This window comes from Solanum tuberosum, unplaced genomic scaffold (assembly GCF_000226075.1).
Source record: "Solanum tuberosum cultivar DM 1-3 516 R44 unplaced genomic scaffold, SolTub_3.0 scf00048, whole genome shotgun sequence".
Lineage (NCBI taxonomy): Eukaryota > Viridiplantae > Streptophyta > Magnoliopsida > Solanales > Solanaceae > Solanum > Solanum tuberosum.
This window is the reverse complement of record NW_006238976.1, coordinates 1,197,837-1,217,666: the sequence shown is the minus strand read 5'-3', so window position 1 is coordinate 1,217,666 and position 19,830 is coordinate 1,197,837. Positions and strand designations below refer to the sequence as shown.

The following is a 19,830-nucleotide window of genomic DNA, read 5'->3' as shown; positions in this document are numbered from 1 at the left end:
AATAACATTAACAACTTAAACATTGTCATCATCATCCTGGGTCTGGTCATCTCAAAAGTCATTTGGGGCAAAAGATTTTACATGATAACATGTCAATCTTAGACTTGACAATACTAACCACTCTGCTCAACTATGGTTCACTTGATTATTCTGTTGTAGCTTTTGCACAAAGGTGATACTCGTGCTCAACCTATTGATGTTGAGCGCGGGAATGCCCTTGTGGCAAAATAGATAACAAATTACAATAAACACGCTAAACGATTATTTAAACATACTTAGGTTATAAACAAATCACTAGAAATTTCAGCAAAGTTTTTTCTATAACAAACCACATAGGAGAGGTAACCCGCACTAGGCAAGCTCGGTGCGACGAGCTCAACCCAGAAGGCAAACCCCTTGCTTTCACTGGCAAGGGGTTCGAACTTGAGACCTCCAACATAGAAGTCCCAAGCCCAAACCACTGGGCCACCCCGAAGGGTTATAACTGGGAATAACTCCATCTTATAATTAATGTTATACATCTTTGATGACTAGAAGTTATATAACAAGTCAAGCTCTAATCCAGGATCATTATAAATATAATCATAGGTGTGCCACTACTAATTAACAATGTGCTAAGAAAGGACCAAACATATTTAGAGTGGAAGAGTATAAAATTAGTATATTGTTTATTAGTTTTCAGGGTTTTGATAATGAAAGATGGTTACTCAAAGTATATCAAATTATTAGTGAGGGGACTTAAAAGCCAATATAGTTTCTTCCACGGTACTAAAAATTATTTTTAGTGGCAATTAATTAACACATTAATAGTCTAATTGTCGCTAAATATGTATTTTTAGTGACAATTAGCACTCTTCGAATGTTTCTAAAGCTTATAGCGACATTGGATTGATCCAATGACAATTAACTAATGCCGATAAATGTTTTAGCACTCTTTGTTATTGTTGATATGCATATTAGTGCTGCTAAAAGTTGTTTTTGTTATAGTGTTCCTAGCCATGAGGCAGAGGATACTATTAACTTTCATCTTCTGAATCATATACTCGCTCTAGTCCATATTAAGTGAATCGTTAGAATCTTTTTCATAGTCCAAAATAAGTAAATTATTCAATGCTCAAGAGAACGGTTGGAGCTTTTTTTTCATAATTACCCACACTTAATGAGTTTCTTAACTACTTTACATTTTTTAGGAGAATAATTTTAAAATAATCATAAAGTTAATAATGGAAAATACCATTTTATTTATGTCCTAAAATATATTTCTTAAGGGGTGTGCTATAACTCAATTATTCACTTAATATGGACTAGAGACAACTTGTATTTTAGATTTCTAACATAATATGTATATTTGTGTTTTAAATTCTTACTAACAAATAATATAGGGACTAGCTTAGTTCAAAGACAAATTAATGAATATTGAAGTGACAAATTTAATATTTCTGAATAAATACCCAAAAAAAATCATTTATGTATAGTTGATCTTAACTAGTTTAGGAACTAGGCGGTTGTGACTTATGTGAATAATATAATTTCTGCATCTATTTTGTTCAAACAAACAATATGATGACATTTTCACTAAACAGTAATTAGGCATTTTGTCGAAGATTATAGTTAGACAATTGCATCAGTATAAAGAAAAATTGAAAAAATCCCTAAACTAGACGTGAATTATTAGTTTCATCCCTAAACTATTGACAACCTTAATTAAAAACATATCTTTACTTGATTAATTGAACTTAAATACACCCTCGAACTTGCAACATGAGTGAAATACACCCTAAATTTTCGTCAACTTTAGGGGTGTTTTCAACAGTTCTCTCGCGTTTTTACTAAGAATCTCATGCTCCTACGAGAGTTTGAGACTATTTGTTGTGTCATGTGGAGATCGGAGGTAATGGTGTATCTAAGTTTAGTTAGTTAAATTAAGGGGTGTCTTTTTAAGACGGTCAATAGTTAAGGACAAAACTAATAATTCATGTCAAGTTTAAAAATATTTTAATACTTCTCTCAAAAAATTTATTCTCAAACCTCTGATTAACGATGGAGAAATCATCGTATCAGAATCCAGGTTCATAGTATAGAGACAACTTGGTTATTCCCGTTGGCCACCTAAACTTTTTGTATCTTAAAATAATCTTTTTTTCAGATGTCATAATTGTCTCTTATGCATGTGCAGGTGTACTGAAAGTCTGAAACTAATTTATTTTTGGCCAATAAGATTCTATTAAGTGTTCTACGTAAACGTTTTGGGGGTTATTATTTCTTAGTTTTACGTTTCGTAAAAGAAAAAAAAATTAAAAAATTGCAGTAGGATAGTCAGTTTTTTAGTTTTAATTAATTACATTTATTTATCAATCTTTCTGAAGATTTTAATTACTGTACATAATTGAAACTTGATTAAAAGTACTGCAAATTATAACTTCTTATATAATTTAAAATACTTAAAAGTTATTTGAGACCAGAGAAAAATTATTTTACTACCCAAATAGTTACAATAAAATTTTGTATAGGCTATAACAAAGACAAAAGAACTTTTCTTAAGGATTTATAGATTGAGGGTGTATTTTGTACAATGGAATTATGTTTTTCTTTTTAAAAAATTAAATGATTTGCTTGTTTATTTTTTATTTGATAAATGAACGATAAAAAAATAATTCAAAATATTTATATAAAATCTAAAACCCAACATATTAGCCGGAAGCTAGTAGGATTTCTTCATTAACAACATGGTACATGCATTAGATTCTGCCATATATTAATAAAAATATTTTTATTGAATTGTGTATTTATTTATTTTATTTCTTTTTTAGTGGGGAGAAGGAACAGGCTCGGATTTAGGGACAATTAAAGCTCTCAAACATAAAATATAATGGAGGGTTTTACTTTGATCTAATTTTACTTGTCTGTTATATTAGATGTTTATTTTTATTTTTTAAATTTTTTAAAATTATTAAATAATTTATCATCTTATATCTTTTTACATTTATTATTAAGTAATATTATTCATTTCCTAATGCATTTTCGCAACTTATCATTTTATTAATATTTTTTTAAAAAATGTGCATGTCAAGTCAATCATGAGCAAATAAAAATAGACAGGGGAGTGCCATTAAAACAACCAATACATCATCTTTCATAAATTTTACTCCTTTCGTTCATTTTTATTTGTTCAATTTGGATTTTATTTGCTTTATAAAAAATAATGATTGACATGAATATTTTATCACTATATTCATATTGATTTGCCTAAAGATTTTAGGCCTAGGTCGATTAAAATAAGTTAATAAGATATTACGGTAAGATTTTTAACAAATTATATAAAGTCTTTTTGGTTTTTCTATCTGATGTTCAATATATATGCGTATTAGAGTCTTATTCATTTGGATTCATACTACAAAGGGCTTATTCGAAAAAATACACTCTCAATTAAGGACATTTTCATATCCAGAACTCGAAATCAAGAATATCATATGATTAAATAATTCACAATTTTATTCACTGCACCATAGGGGAGGATTTACCTTAGACAAAGGCATATCACGTGACACGGCTTCGTCGGGAAATTTTATTAAATAAATATTAATAACTGAAAAGCAAAATATAAATCAAGACCAAATACAGTAAAGTGACACCCCTTATAACAAAGAGTAGTGTAGCTCATTTGGTTCAGGGTCATATCTTCAGGTCAAGTGTTGGGAGTTTGAACCTCAATATAGCACCTTTTTCGATCTTAGTTAATTTCTTAATTAAATTTATTTCGTTCACACATAAAAATGCTAAAAAAATTCTTAATTTTTAATATAATATTATAATTTTTTGTTTATTTATTTTTATTTTGAAATGTGACACCGCTTATGAAAAATCCTGCATACGCCAGTGTATATACATATTATGATTAAATATATAAAGGTAATTAAGGGCTAAGGCTGATTAAAATCATATTGGAGAGTCCAACTATGAACATGATCCATGTCGTCAAAGTATTTGAGGAATTACGTTAATCAAATCTTGAAAATGACTTCTTTCTTTTTTTTTTCTTTTTTTTTTATAATTAGTATATTCAACATTTTTCTTTTAATACACAAGGACTAGAGTTGGATTTTGAATTTTGAGGAAGCTATATTCTTGCATTAACATGGAAACCATTTATAATAGGTGTAGGTTTTGCACTATTTAAAAGACAATTTCAAATAACAATTTATATCACATTTGAATTAAGCAATAAAAATTATGAAGGATAAATAACACCTTACAATGGATTATTAGAGTTAATTAATTGTAAATAGTAACTCTTTACACGTGAAGAGTACAAAAACATTGTGCACTAATCAAAAGCAAGTTGTAACAGTTATATAAGTCATCATTAATCACGTCGTAAATTAATCACGCTTTTATTGATAGATGCAATCAGTGCTAGACAAAAATACACGCAATTATGCACCAATCTAAAGCAAGTTGTAACGACTATATGAATCATCATTAATCACACTTATATTGATAGATGCAATCAGTACTAGACAAAAATACACACAATTATGCACCAATCTAAAGCAAGTTATAACGGTTATATGAGTCATCACTAATCACGCCGTAAGTTAACTATAAGCTTACATTGATTATCAACAGATAATCTCAGTATGAAAAATTACACAATAGCCATGTACCAATTCAAAGATACACACGCACGCGCGCCACACCATATATAATGAAAATCCATCATAAATTAATTAATCTTAAATTACTTGCTAGCTGATACTATCACTATACAAAATAACATAACAACTATGCACCAATTAAAATCTAGCTATAATAGACTATATGAGTCAGCACTGACCACGTCATTCAGTTCATATATATCATGAAAAATTGATATAGAATGATTAATAGCTGATACTATCGTTGTACAAAAACACATAACAACAATGCACCAATCCACAACAGGTTCTAACCGCTATATTTGTATTATGAAAATCCAACATAAATTAATTAATTAAACCTTATATTAATTATCAACAGATACTATCAATATACAGAAGGAATAACATAACAGTTATGCACCAATTCAGATCTGACTGTAATAGACTAAATGAGTTAGCATTGATCACGCCCTTCAATTTGTATCTATATTATAAAAAATTATACTAATTGCCGATCAATCAAAACCTTTTTTTTTATGCTCACTTAGAATCGATAATATAAAAAAGCTCACACAAAAAAAGTTTATACTATCAGTATATGTAAGGTAGATCTAAAAATGACCATTGATTATATATTACACTTATATATAACTTAATTAATTAACTATGTACTATAATAAAACCAAGGCAAACACTGTAATTAGACAGAGTGACACACAGTATCAGAATATGATTGTGGAATTATACCACAAACAATGACCTGTTTCAGGCCAAACCACAAGGCTACCACTTAAAATAATTTAATTAAAATAGCAATAAAAACAGAAACAAAAATAATGGTGTTCTTGTAATATAACAAAAATCAAAAGGCAATTTAGATTCAATAAAACTCCAAAGATTCCATCTTCTTTTCCTTCAAAAATAATTTGAAGTTAGAAATGCTGTGCCAGTCGCTTTTAACCTTATAAGGGCTCCATATAACAGACAAATATACTTTCCCCCCCTCAACTTTTTCTCTATTTCAAAAGTGACCTGCTTTGTATTAAAGTCTGTACTATAAAGCCTCTCTTCTCTTTTTTTTTTCTTCTCTCTCATTCCTCAAATTTGAAAAATTGCTTTTCGACTTCATCATTCTCTCTCTAAATTTGTTTTTCCAGTTTTGCTTTGCTTCAAGCTGTGCTTCGAGCTGTAGTTTTCAGGTACGTCTTTGAACTTCCTGAACTTGTATTTTTGAGATTACTGTTAATTGTTATTGTTTTTGCTGGTGTTTTGATGTTAATCTACTTAATTTTGTGATTTTGCTTGTGTTTTGATCGTGAATCTACTTAGTTTTGATTGTTCTTAGTTGTAGAGATTGCGAGAGGTTCAACTTTTGATGCTGATGTTCATTTTTGGTAATTTTTTCAATGTTTAGCTACTTGATTGTTAATCTATTGAATTTCGATTGCTCTTCGTGTTGAGATTGTCATCGTGTTTATCGTTTTCGGATTAATTTGATTAGTTCGTGAAGTTTTGTTGTTTGCGACTTGTTCAGTGAGTCTCTGATTCATGATTTGGATGGAATGATTGAGAATTTGAGAGTTCATAGCTGATTAAGCTTTGACTCGATGAAGTTGTTGCTAGAATCTTCGGTTTCGATGATTTTGCTCGAATCGATGAGTTTTTCTGAGTTTCTTCGAGGTTTCCTCTGCTTTGCGATTGAATTTCAATCGTCTTTCTCCTGCTATGTGAAGAATTTTCTCACTGTTTCACTGCTCATTTGATGAGTTTCTCGAGGCCTGTTAATTTTGTGATGAATTTTTGTTTCTGTTTGATTTATCTGATAAGTATGAATCCGCAGATCGCAAGTTTTTCCGTATGATTTGTTTCTTCATTCATATGAACTTAATTCAGATTAAGTAGATGCAGATATGTGATAGGCACATACGGTTCCGAATTCATTAATAAATTTAGAAAAAGTAATTGTTCAATTTTGGCTTTTGGAATCAATAAGGACTAAGGTTCTTATTTTTTTGTATTCAGTGGAGAACTGAACAGAGAAATCACTACACTTTGCTTTACTCTTTTTACTTTTTTTTTTTGGAATGTTGTTAATCGTTAATAGAGACATTTAGCTGACTATTTCGTAGTAATAGAAAATAAAAAGAAACGAAAAACGAAAAATAATTGGAACGTAAAGAAGAACATGTCACGTCTGTTAATCTAGCTGGCATTTTTATTTTTCAAAGTAGGCTGACCTTTGTTTTACCTGCACGCCGGTCATAAACAGCCAAAATATGAATCTGTAATTGCCCAAACCAAAAATTGGATCTGTCAGTGCCAAATTTGCTCTAGAGATAGTCATGTGTGAATTTAAATTAATCGGACTATAATACCGATAAATATATAAAAAAAACTTTTTCCTTTTAATTATTTTTAAAAAAAATATAAGATGTAGAGTACATTTATAGCATTTTAGGTAAAATTATTTTTAAAAAATAAAGAATTCAAAAAGTGTAAATGATTTTGACCTCATTTTTTAAATACTTTTGATTTGAAGGAAGGAGAATATGCCGTTTCCCTCCATTTTTACCTAAAATGATTGATAAAAAGTTTGGGTTAGTTGATGATAGGCTATTGCCTTTCTGTAGGCCAATTTACGTAGGGCCTATCGCCAGAAAACACATGTTTGGCAGCTGGAGTTAATTGTTCTTCCCCTTTTTTGCCTTAGGAATTCCAATTTCTTTCGTTGGACAGAATCTGAAAATAGATAATTGCAAAATGATTTAAGAAAACGCATGCGCATTTTGGTAAAGGATTTTAGAAAAATTGCGTAATTATTTAAGTACATACAATATGAATATTTGTAAGTCTTCCCTAATATTTTATTTTAGTCCGAATACTTTATAGTCCAATTAAGGGTCATTTGATTGGGAAATGAATTATTCCCGTATTGACTAGTAGATATACTTTTATTGGAAAATGTTTGGTTAGTTAGACTAAAATGAGATATATGAGATATAATACAAGACATATGCTTGATTTAAACAGGAAAAATTGGGATACATTTTTATTTCAATTCTTGATTTAAACGTATCCTTGTCTTTCTAAAATCTTTGATGGCTTTTCGTTTTTATCTTGGAAATAGTAATTCTGAAATTCTTATTTGACATAGAGAGTATTGTATAAAAATAATATCACAATTATAGTACAAACAATCCCAAAAGAAAAGGTTGTAGCAAGTATTAAAGAAAAAATAACTCACAATTTATTTCGAAATAATGATCCCCTTATCCAACAACCAAATGTGACCCCTTTATTAGATTCTCTGCAGTTTCTTTCTTTTCCTGATGAGAATGTAGTTGAAGACTTGATGAGTGTGTTCCCCACTTTCCGGGGAGTATTACAGTATATCATGTCTAGCTGTTGGCAAACAGTATCTTAAAAGTTCATACAGCTCAGTCTGTCTCAGTCACTACATTTTTCTTTTGACCTATGAGATTGCCATTTATGAGAATGGAAAAGGCCTTTTGGTTAATGGCTAGCACAAGGATATTGAGTTAATGATCACAATTCTCATCCATGTATTATGAAATGCTTCATATTTGTTGTGATATAATTCCTAGTTATTGCTCTTGGGTAGTGCAGAGACTACTTAAAAACTATGTTGCTCGGATTCTTAAAAAAATGATCCATGTCCGATGCTCCAAATAGACTACTTTGAAGGATTTGACACGTCAATATTTTCGAAGGTGTTCGAACAAGATAGCTTAGAAGTGGAATTGCGTGCATTCCAGATCGTTGAATTAATGTTCTTTATTACAGGAAAAAGGAACTAACAAGAATTAGGTAGAAGAACGGAAATTGGACATGATGGAAAAGATATTGAGTGTCCAGAACTTGGACACGTGGCCATGCTTAAAATAACTAGACTGTTGCGGAATAAACGAAATGAACGTATGAACAATGGTGTTGTATTTTATTCGTTTAACTTCCAGATTCATAAGGCTAAATATCTTAACCCTTTTATCTCTTTTGTGTTTGATTTGCTCTTTTTCCCCCTCTATTCGGCATGTTGTGTAACGTGATTGGTACTTGACATCGACAATTCTTTTCTCAACTACCTTTTGTAAAGAGATCTCCAAATATTATTGGTTTCATAGAGCAATTACTTATTTGGTTCCTGTAAATTTACTGTCTCAAATCTTGACACGCCAATTTTCTTTTTCAGTACTGGAACTTACATTATCCGGGATGGTCACAACCCTCTATTGTTGAAAAGACAGAAAAACAATTGACAAGTACATAAACACTTGAAGAGATGACAAAGCATCGGTTCAGGGAAAGAGTTAAGTCCTTTTTTGGAAGTCATGTTGATCCTGAGAAAGATGAAGAGCTGAAAGGAACCAAAGCAGGTATATACTTATCTTGCTCAAGAGCTACTGAATCCATCTGTAAAATTGTTGGTTTTGTATGGTAACTCAGTATCTATCGTACCACGCCCACCCTTGCTATAAATAAATGGTCTAGAAAATTCTTTGGGCCCTAGTGGAATCTTCAGGCAAAGTTAACACTTGGTCCTTACATCTTGCAGAAATTGAAGACAAAATTCAGAAGATCTTAGCCTATCTTAAAGGAGAAGATGGTAGAGATGAAAAAGAACCACTGGTGGAGGCAGTTGAAGATTTTCACAATCATTACCAATCACTGTATGCTCGTTATGATCATCTCACTGGAAAACTGAGGGAAAATGTACACGAGAAAGATAGTTCTTCCTCCAGCTCAGACTCGGACTCAGATTCAGATGGCAGTACGAGAAAAAAGGGGAAGAAAAATGGTAAACTGAAATTCACAGAAGTAACAGATGGCATCAAGGAAGAATTGACAAGTGCAAATCTAGAAATAGTTGAGTTGAAGGCTCAGCTGATGGCTGCGAACGAAGAAAAGGAGGCCTTGCAATCCGAGCACCAGAGCACTTTGACCAAATTGCAAGAAGCAGAAACAACAATCTGCAGTTTGACTAGTGAAGCTGAAAAGTTGAAGGAGGAAAAATCAAAGCTTCTAGGTGAGACAGTGGACCTCAACGAGAATTTGGAGAAATCTGCAAAATTAGAAGCTGAATTAATGCAGAAGCTGGACGAAATAACTAAAGAAAGAGAAAGCTTACTCTTGGAGAAAGAAGCCATGGGAAACAGCATTTTAGAAGGCAATAGTACTATTGAGGAATTAAGAACCACTATGGAGCAGTTGAAGGAAGAGAAAGAAACCCTACAGATAGAATTGGAAGGCCTAAAAAGCGAACTTCCCTCAGTGAAGGAACAACTAGATTCTGCTGAAAAAGAAATAGCTCAGCTAAGTCAAATGCAAAAGGCCACAGAGGAAGACAATTCTTCACTATCATCGAAAGTTTTACAGCTCTCGGAGGAGATAGGGCAAGCTCAACAAAAGATCCAAGACCTTGTGACTGAAGCTGACCAGCTAAAGGGGATGCTAGATGAGAAAGAAAAGGAGTTCTCTTCTCACAAGGAGATACATGCTGCTCACAAAACTGAAGCATCGACTCGTTTAAGAGGTATGGAACTGGAGATTGGTTCACTGCAGTCTCAGAGATCAGAAATAGAGAAACAGAAGGAGGATGAGCTCTCTGCATTGCTGAAGAAACTTGAGGAAAAGGAAGGGGAATTCTCATCCCAGATGGAAGCTTTGACCACAAAGATAAACAATATGCAGCTTGAAATTGAATCCTTAAATGAACTGAAAGGCAAGTTGGAGGAGGAAATGGAGCAACAAAGAAACAAGATGTCAGCTGAAGTTGAGGACTTAACAAACGAGGTGAATAAGAAGGACCAAGAATTGGAGTCTCTTCGCGGCCAGAAACTTGAATTGGAAGCAGAACTGGAGAAGAAAACACAAGAAATTTCAGGATTCTCAAGTGAGATAGAGAGTCTCAAGGAGGATATAGCAAACAAATCTGCTGAGTCACTGAAAATTCTGGAAGAGAAAGAAAGTTCTCTTTCACAAGTGAAGGATCTAGAAGTGGAGCTAAAATCACTTCAGAATCTGAAACATGAATTGGAAGAGCAGCTGACAAGCAAGGATGAGACAATTGTTCAGATGAAAAATGACAAGGAGGTGATGCAAGATAAAATTTCTGAAATTGAGAGGGCATTAACTGAGAGAGAAAGTGAACTAGCCATTTTAAGGAAGAAATCTGAAGATGGGGAAACTGAATCATCTGCTCAGATTGCTGCCTTAACTTTGCAGCTGAGCAATCTGCAAGAGCATTCGGAGAATTTGCAAGTTCAGAAGTCTCAAATAGAGTCTCAACTTGAGGCAAAAGCTGGAGAAGCATCAGAATACCTCACCCAGTTGGAAAAGTTGAAGGAGGAATTTGCAAGGAATACATCAGAAGGCCAGAGAATGCTGGAAGAGAAGGAAGGCCTAGTGGTACAGGTCAGGGAAGAAAAGGGAAGCCACCTAAGCAAAATATCTGAACTGGAGAGTGCATTAGCGGAGAAAGTAGATGAGTATGGAACCTTGCAAAAGAAGCTAGAGGAAGTGCAAAATGAAGCTTCTACTCAGATTGCTGCCTCGACGGAAGAAGTTAATAAGTTAAGGCAGCAAACAGAATTGCTGCAAACTGAGAAAAGCCGGCTGGAGTTGGTAATTGAGACAGGTAAACAAGAATCCACAGAAAGTTTGGCACAAGCAGAAAATCAGAACACCGAATTATCACAAAAGCTTGTGGATCAGGAAATAAAGCTGAAAGAGAGGGAGGAAGCATTCGGGAAGTTGGTGGAAGAGAAGGACAGTTTAGTGATACAGGTCAATGATCTCCAGGCTGAAGTGAAGTCACTTTGTGAAAAGATTAGCACATTGGAAGAAAACACAAGCAATACAAACAATGAGATCAGTCTGCTGAAGGAGGAAAAGGAAAGTTTCTTCCTGAAAATATCTGAACTGGAGAACTCATTAGTCGAGAAAGTTGAGGAGCATCAAGCCTTGCAAAAGAGACTAGAAGATGTGCAAAATGATACTTCTGCTCAAATTGTTGTCTTGACAGAAGAAGCTAATACATCCCGGCAGCAGATAGAGTTACTGCACACGGAGAAAGACCAGCTGACATTGGCAATTGAAAGAGGTAAACAAGAGTCCACAGAAAGTTTGGCACAAGCAGAGAGTCAGAACACTGAATTATCACAAAAGGTTGTGGATCAGGAATTAAAGCTGAAAGAACAGGAGGAAGCGCTCGGGAAGTTAGTGGAAGAGAAGGAAGGTCTAGTGGTACAGATCAATGAACTCCAGGCTGAAGTGAAATCCCTTTGTGAACAGAAGAGTACCTTGGAAGAAAACATAAGCAGTGCAAACAATGAGAACAATCTACTGAAGGAGGAAAAGGGAAGTCTTTTAAGCAAACTATCTGATCTGGAGAATGCATTAACCGAGAAAGTTGATGAGCATGGTCAGACTTTGGCACACGCAGAGAATCAGCACACTGAATTATCACAAAAGATCGTGGATCGGGAAATGAAGCTTAAAGAACATGAGGAAGCATTTGGAAAGTTGGGCGAGGAGCACAAACAGCTTGATGGTATGCTCCAGGAGTACAAGGAAAGTCTCAAACTTGCAGAAATGAAGATTGAAGAGATGACACAAGAATACCAGAAGAATCTTGAAAGTAAAGATCAGAAAATAGATGAACTGGATGACAAGATTGAAGATCTGAAGAGGGATCTAGAAATGAAAGGAGATGAAATCAGCACACTGGTGGAGAATGTTCGGAACACTGAGGTTAAGCTTCGATTAACCAATCAGAAGCTTCGAGTGACTGAACAGTTGCTGACAGAGAAAGAAGGGGACCACCAGAAGAAAGAAGAGAAATTACTGCAACATCAAAAGTTGCTGGAAGAGAGGATTGCAAAATTATCAGGAGTTATCACTGTATACAAGGAAACTCAAGCAAAAATAAAAGCAGACCTTTCAAATAAAGTAAACGACACTTTGACTCAAATGGATACGTTCAATATGAAGTTCGAGGAAGACACTGGTCACCTGGAGTCCCGCATTTACGAAATATTGAATGAGCTTAAGGTTGCTTTGAACTTGGTCAAAGTAACAGGTGAAGAAAAGAAGCAGCTGAAGAAGGAAGTTGACACTCTAGTGCAACAACTGAAAGATGAGAAAGAATGTGCATTGGTGCTAAAAGAGAAGGTTGAGGAATTAGAATTTGCAGGGAAAAACGAGGTGACTCAGAGGGGTAGTTTGACAGAAACCGTTCACCAACTTGAACAGAAGATAGCTACATTGCATAAAACGTTGGTGGAGAAGGATGAAAAGATGGGAGAGTATGAAAGGAAGATGAATGACAAAGATAAGGGAATGTTAGACTTGAGTGAGGAAAAACGAGAGGCGATAAGGCAGCTGTGTATCTGGATTGATTACCACCAGAGTCGCTATGATGATCTTATAGAAAGGATCTCAACAAAGACTAAGGGAAAAAGGCAAGTAACAGCTTGAAATTCCTGTGTACATCATTTTTGCTTTGCTTTCCTGTTTACCTTAGTTTTGGTACTTCTATTTTGGAGTGATTGGTCGTTTTTTACTTTAGAAGATAAGTGATATTGTTGCTGGGCCTTAGTTTCTTTGAAATACCCTTTCTTTTAGTCTGTATAGGCAAGTAATGCTACCATTTTTTCAGTACTGGAACTTCATTCATTGGACATATCGATTAGTGGAATCGTAATATTGTTAGTACATGCATTTTATAAGATTGTTTTTGGGATATAGAAATCTTTTTTAGACTTCTTTCTACATCGTTTTTCATTTTTCGTTTTTATTCTCTTATTTGATTCTTGATTCCTTGCCATGAAGAATTAATAGATACTTTGGCTTATCTAAGGTGGAATCAATATTTTTTTTGATAATTGAGAAATCTTTGAAAGAAGATTGACTTGCGAACCAATACTCTATGGATATTGAGCCGATATGGTTCACGGTTGTAATGTGCACCTAACTCATATATCATTGACAGTTTTTGCTATTAGACTAAAGCTTTGGAAACAACGTGGAATCGAGTAACTTTTCAAGGAGCTTGACCTGCAATCTTATTTCGCTAAGCTTAATTATTACATATAGTTGAATGTTTTAAGAACAAACCGTGCATTTGATCTGCCGTAGGTCTCATGTTACTAGATAATGTTCGATACTAACAGATTTGGGTTCATAATCATGGGTTTCAAAGTACAAGATCTTATAGCATACAAGCACCGCTACTACAAAGAGTATTTCACTCTTGATCGTGAAATGTTGATTGCTTGTTGAACCCTGTGAATTGCATGATGTAGAAAACTGTGAAATGTAATAATTTGAATGCAGTACTTTTAGGCACACAATATTTAGTTCAGCATGTAGCAAGAGCCAATATGCCACAAAATATGGCAGAAATAAACAGTGATAAAGTGTACCAAACAAAACAAATGGAACATCAACAGACCCAGATTTCTATTCAATAAACGTTTCTGTAAAAATACTGGCCAAATGAGTAATTTTAATTCCTATAATGTGAAGTGCACCTACTGCTACTTCTGAACCACTCTTTATTGTTAATATATCTCTCCAATAAAATACATAACGCTGCTCAGGATCTCTCCCTTTCCAAGTCAACAAGATAACACTTACCAATAAATAACTTCCTCGCTGCTCCGAGTAAATTAACATCTAAGTACAGAAAATAACCTGAGTTTCCTCAAACAATTCAATCAGATATCCTCATTTCCACACCAAGAATGTCTTTTACCACCTCATATGTCACAAATGCAATTGCTATAGAAGGGACCACCTGAAAATAGAAGAATAATGTTATATAAACTCGAACCAAATCACTCTCATACTAAATACGACAGAAAACAACATTTTCCGAGGCTAGCCTTATTGGAAAACCATGGCAATGTCTAGACACGGAGAGTAGGGAAAGAGAATCATTTCTAAAGAACATGTGATGGGTTACACTAACCTTGACTGAATTTGGGACCAAACCCTTATATAAAGCTCCAACTCCCTCATGACGAACTGTTTTCCTGAACGCATCTATCATACCACTATACTCTATAGGTGCGTTGCTCTTCCCATCACCAATAACAACTGAAGCAGCATTTTTCCAGCCGCCCATCTGCATTCTTCGACGAATGACATCAAGAGGGTAAGCAACCGTTTGCCCAATGGTTCCAGCAACAGCACCACAACCAAGCTTTGTCATAACACTCAATTCAGTGTCTTGAGCTAGTCCGAATGGTCGAGTTTTGACCAACCAATCTTTTAAAGATTCATATACAGCAAAGTTTAAACCTACATAAGGAATCTGCATTTTGAACTTGCATCAGCAATGGTGTCATTTGGTTAAACCTACATTACTACATACGACATGTGCTTAATACATTGTTCCTTTAGATAAGTAGATGGGAATATCTTTTCACTTAATTGTTTTTTCCCTTTCTACCTTTCTTGATAAACCATTACACTCTTGTTAACATCTTAACACAATCTTCAGAGAAAATTAGGCAAATAGTGTAGAAGCTTAAGCTGCTTGATGTTTGGATCTGAAGATCAAGTAAACCATGCTGACAGTAAACCGTGAGGAAAAAAGGTGGACTATGTGTATAGAGTCAGACAGTTCTTTAAATAAGAAACTTGATGAGAGTTTGAAAACAACAGGATGTCCAATTTTTAGCACTATTCGACAAGAGGGCTCAACTCTAAGGACTTTCAAGCTAGCATCTAAAACACAGTCTCTTATTGAGTTGCTAAATGGATACCTATAGGCTACAGGCAAGCACTGTGTAGCTTAATGTACAAACAATCTCTCCTAACGCTCAGAGTATTCAATACTAGTCCCGCTTTTGAATAAACTGGAATATCCTCATCACTTACATCAAAACTCTTCTGTTAAAACCTAATGACACAAAAATGCAACTAGTAAATGACTGATTAAACAATCAAAATTATTATTACTGAAATATGAGGTCTTAACTCTTATATACCCAAAATCATTGAAAGAACTATTTTAGTTTAGTGAATGACGGGGAAAGACTATTTTCATGACCTAAATTTTGTAGGAAATAATCCATGAGTAAGCACTCAAAGTGAGATGGACACATGAGCAACAAAATGATCAAAAGGAGTATAATTTTAGGTTGAAACAGAAACCATGTGCCTCTGAATTTGAAACTATAGCAAGTCAAATCAAAACCATCACTTACCACACCTATCACAGAAGGGAGCCATCCTTTGTACAGGGCACGTGGGCCTTCTTCAACAAAAACTGTTCTAAGTGCATGAAATATCCCTCTGTACTGGCTAGGAGATTTATCTGTCTGCAGAGAGAAGCAGAAACATAACAAATTAACAAAAACCTGGGAAAAGTAAGTCCATTTCCATACACAATCTGTGTGGGGTAAAATTGCTAATTCCACAGATGCAATACCTGGACAGTAATTCGACCTCGTACCAAGTCCATTGGGTAGGTTGCTGACATGGCAATGATGCCTGCACATGCTCCAGCACCAAGGCGTAGAAGAGGAGTAAGTTCAGCATCCTCTGCAGGAGATAAGAGAAAATACAGTTAATATGGCAAAATAAGTATATGAACAAGCTTAGACTCATAAATCGCTAAAAAACTAGGTAGAGCCACAAAATAAAATACTGCAAATTTTGTATTTCTTCAATGAAGAAGATGGATGAAACAAATATCTTGGCAGACATGGAAGTAGTATATTTCTCAACAAAGATTTTGCAGCATAAAATCTACGAACGATGAAATAGCTTAAGTCTTAATAGCAGATGTAGACAGAGAAAGAGATAGAATGAAGACAAATTTGGGTAGTCAGTTGATTGTACCGTTTCCAGTTTGCTGCCGGTAAAACCATAAGATTCCCCTGCAACAATGTAAAATAATAAACAGAGAAGATATTAGAGTTCATAAGCCATAAAAAAGCTACATTAGATATAAGAGAATTTATATGTTATTTTAGATGATCAATAATCTGAAGAACTCAAATTTTCTCAGTCAGGGTATCACATTAAACTCTTGTGCTAACTAAAATATTTGGAATTTCATATCCCTTGCACAATCATTTTCATTCTCAAACATGATAACTGTCAGATAATCAAACTATTTCCCCACCTATAAATGTTTCCTCCTAACTTTCCCCCACATCAAAGAAGAAGAATTTTTTTTTCCTGAGAATTGGTAATTGTATTGAACAACAAAGAAGGAAAACTCCCCCACCACAATCCTCCAAATAATTTTTTTTTAAAATTACATCTCTGAAGGGATTAACAAGAAAAGGGGTATCAGCATCCAAATCAACTTATCCTCTTGCATTTTACGTTTGATAGAGGAACTAACAGCTAGTCAATCAAATTCATTTTCTGCTTCTGGAATCAGACTAGCTGACAGCAAAACTGAAGTAGTATGTTTAAGTCCCCTGATCATAAATTTACAAAGGAATTAATATAAACACTTTACAGGCTTGCAATGATGAAGAATTTGACCTTCGTATCAAGTGCACTGATCATTTAATACAGGATTAGCCAAAACAAATCTGGAGTTCTTTATTTTTTTTGGATAAGGTAAATGTTCCAAAACAAATCCCGAATAAAAAATATATTTTCTTCGTGAGTGGTAACTTGCATCTTTCAGCATTAATACTGACCTCTTCTCAACCATAAAATTTGAATGAACAACTTCTAATTGATCTATTCATCTCACCAAGTCACTGAAAGTACTCTTCAATTAGTCAGACTTCTGTGCAGAGCCCACTACTCTTCCTAGTTATTTGACCTTTCATTCTTTTTTGGGTCAATTCCAATTTCCAAAATCACTCCCCACGTTAATAAAAATATATGTTAAGAACACATTCAGAGACCAACGAAAGCAAAATATGTCCCGCTAGTCCAAATAGTAATGTGGTAGAGTATCTCAGAATTCAGCAAGTTAAAGTAATGCTCTTTAAAATAATTTCTACAAATCAACAAACTAGAATGGAGAAGTACAATGGCAATTTGAAAGAGATTTTTCTTCGAATGTGATGTATAAGGAGTGGGATTTAACATTCTGAGAGAAAGAAGTGGCATGGCTTACTTGGATGCTTCCTCATAGCTGAAGAACTTGACGGCAGAGTTTGGAACAATGCGGGCACAATTAGTTCCATTTCCTTTGAACATTCCCCGGAGACCCTCAGTTCTCCATATATATTTCAACCCCTGAACTGTGCCATTGTATTTTATACTGTGAGAATTCTGAACCTGCACTTCAGCGAACAAAGGTCAATTTAACATCCTTGTAACCTATGGTGTGTGTTTAGAACTATTTACATGGTAATGCATCTACATAAATTCTACTTTATATGATCACACTCACTCATGTAAAAAAGTAAGTACACAAATAAGTTTAATGCTCTGACTTCTTAATACAAAATTATAGTTAACTGAAAATTCATGCTTGATATCTAATGGCATCACTTGTCAAATAAATATATAATAATTGAATTGATATCCACCACTTTTACCCAAGTTTGTTCAATGCTTCAGATGCAACTAAAATCTGATTGGTACATTTTGTTCTAAATACTCAATTGGGTTCTCAATCACTATCTTAAGATGATAAAAGATGCATATTTTTGGGTATACATCTCGATATAGATCAGTCATATACTTTGCAGGCACAATTTTCATGTAGATGAGTAAATCTGCAACGATATAGAAGAAAAATCTCACGTAATAAAGCTGAAACGAATCACTTGGAATATTTACCTGGAGCAGAATTTTAAGCCTTTCCAATGGAGCAACTGCAGTGCGTGACCTGTAACACAAGAATACAATTTAACTTGTAAAATTATGGAAATAGGGAAAAGAGGAAAGAAATGCATTTAACCTGTTGTGATAAAGTATGTCATCATCCTCAAAATCAAGAAGTAATTATATAAGCAATGAAACTACGCCATGCAACGGATCCTTTTTTAAAATGATAGTGTGAAAGGAACACCTCTAGGAGTTACTTTTAAGTAGATTTTGGGATGTTAATGAGGTCATCAGAAATGCAACAAGTGAGAGATCCCATTTTTCTTCTACTTTTCTCCTTTCAGGAAACAAAAAGAGGAGAAGATTAAAAAAATCACATCATTGTCCATAAAAGCATATGAAGACATGCAAAACCACGTACCCCACAGTCCTCTATTCATTTCATTTTCTTCCCAGAATCCAATATCTAAACAAAACTCAAACTGGGTCTGTTTAATGCAGTTCTCCCTGTTTCTGTGATGACAGTTTCTTTCTCTTTCCTTTTCTCCTGTCCCCTTTCCTCCATCTATATGGGAGGTTCCTTCGATAGAATCTACTAGATAATGGAATAAAGGATACCTCATTAGTTGATTTTTTTGTAACATGCCAGGCAGTCGACAATGGTTATCTGCGTAGGTATAAACATGTGGTCCTAACTATCAGTGCATGCTTGCTTATGACACACTGGCACTGGACAGGCACTCTATCTAACCATCACAAATGCTCTCAAGATAGGTCATGTACTTGAAAAACACATTCTAGATATCAAAACAGCATGTTTCCTATTTAAGTGTTGCTAGAGGAAACCTCTATTATGTACTATGGATGTGCAGTAACCTCTAGTTACCTGTCACACCCCAAATCCGGATGTGATGGCACGTGTCCATTTCCCACCGGACACGTCAGCCTAACCCAACCACAACGATAGAGAAGTAGAAATACGAGAATAAAAGATAATAAATAAGCGGAAGACTTTAATTAAGACTCAACACTACCCAGAATTGGTTGTCACATGTACAAACCTCTAAATACAGAATTCGAATAAAAATATACAAGTCTCAGAGTATAGTTCTCGAATAGAACAAAACTGAAAGTAAAGATAACTCAAGGGCACGTCTGGAATGAACCGCTACCTCTCGAGTATGTCCCAAAGCTCAATCTGCTAAAGAAAATACTAAGCCGAGTCTGAGAGAGAGCTGTCAACCTACACAATTGTGTAGAAGCAAGGGTGAGTACCGAAAACCACAGGTACTCGCAAGTAACTCTAAACTAAGCAAAACTAGCAGCTACAAACAACTCCTTACAATCCCAACCGAACCACCGAAACTTCAATCTAGCAGCAAACCAACCAACCTATACTAAACAGATCATATTCAAC

The 19,830-nt window shown here is 34.3% G+C and overlaps 2 protein-coding genes across 2 annotated transcripts in view; one reads left to right on the top strand and one right to left on the bottom strand.

Annotated features, from left to right (window-relative positions):
- The first annotated feature begins 5,717 nt into the window (after window positions 1-5,717).
- Window positions 5,718-13,420, top strand: LOC102596400 (myosin-11). Its single transcript, XM_006343822.2, has 3 exons — window positions 5,718-5,836; window positions 8,848-9,031; window positions 9,211-13,420. The coding sequence occupies exons 2-3, from the start codon at window positions 8,938-8,940 to the stop codon at window positions 13,131-13,133; spliced, it is 4,017 nt and encodes a 1,338-aa protein (XP_006343884.1). The 5' UTR covers window positions 5,718-5,836; window positions 8,848-8,937; the 3' UTR covers window positions 13,134-13,420.
- Window positions 13,421-14,093: 673 nt separating this feature from the next.
- Window positions 14,094-19,830, bottom strand: part of LOC102596075 (mitochondrial adenine nucleotide transporter ADNT1-like) — a 10,464-nt gene continuing 4,727 nt past the window's right edge. Inside the window, exons 2-8 of the mRNA XM_006343821.2 lie at window positions 18,426-18,474; window positions 17,755-17,918; window positions 16,509-16,546; window positions 16,096-16,208; window positions 15,872-15,985; window positions 14,629-14,973; window positions 14,094-14,454 (exon numbers count right to left, since the gene is read on the bottom strand). Coding sequence (XP_006343883.1) covers window positions 14,371-14,454; window positions 14,629-14,973; window positions 15,872-15,985; window positions 16,096-16,208; window positions 16,509-16,546; window positions 17,755-17,918; window positions 18,426-18,474 — 907 coding nt within the window. The 3' untranslated portion in view covers window positions 14,094-14,370. The remainder of the gene's footprint in view (window positions 14,455-14,628; window positions 14,974-15,871; window positions 15,986-16,095; window positions 16,209-16,508; window positions 16,547-17,754; window positions 17,919-18,425; window positions 18,475-19,830) is intronic.

Bases quoted from the DNA above. Each gene is read 5' to 3' on its own strand.
- LOC102596400 (XM_006343822.2), top strand. From the start codon at position 8,938: ATGACAAAGCATCGGTTCAGGGAAAGAGTTAAGTCCTTTTTTGGAAGT. The intron at 9,032-9,210 runs GTATATACTTAT...TACATCTTGCAG, and splicing joins GCTGAAAGGAACCAAAGCAG to AAATTGAAGACAAAATTCAG.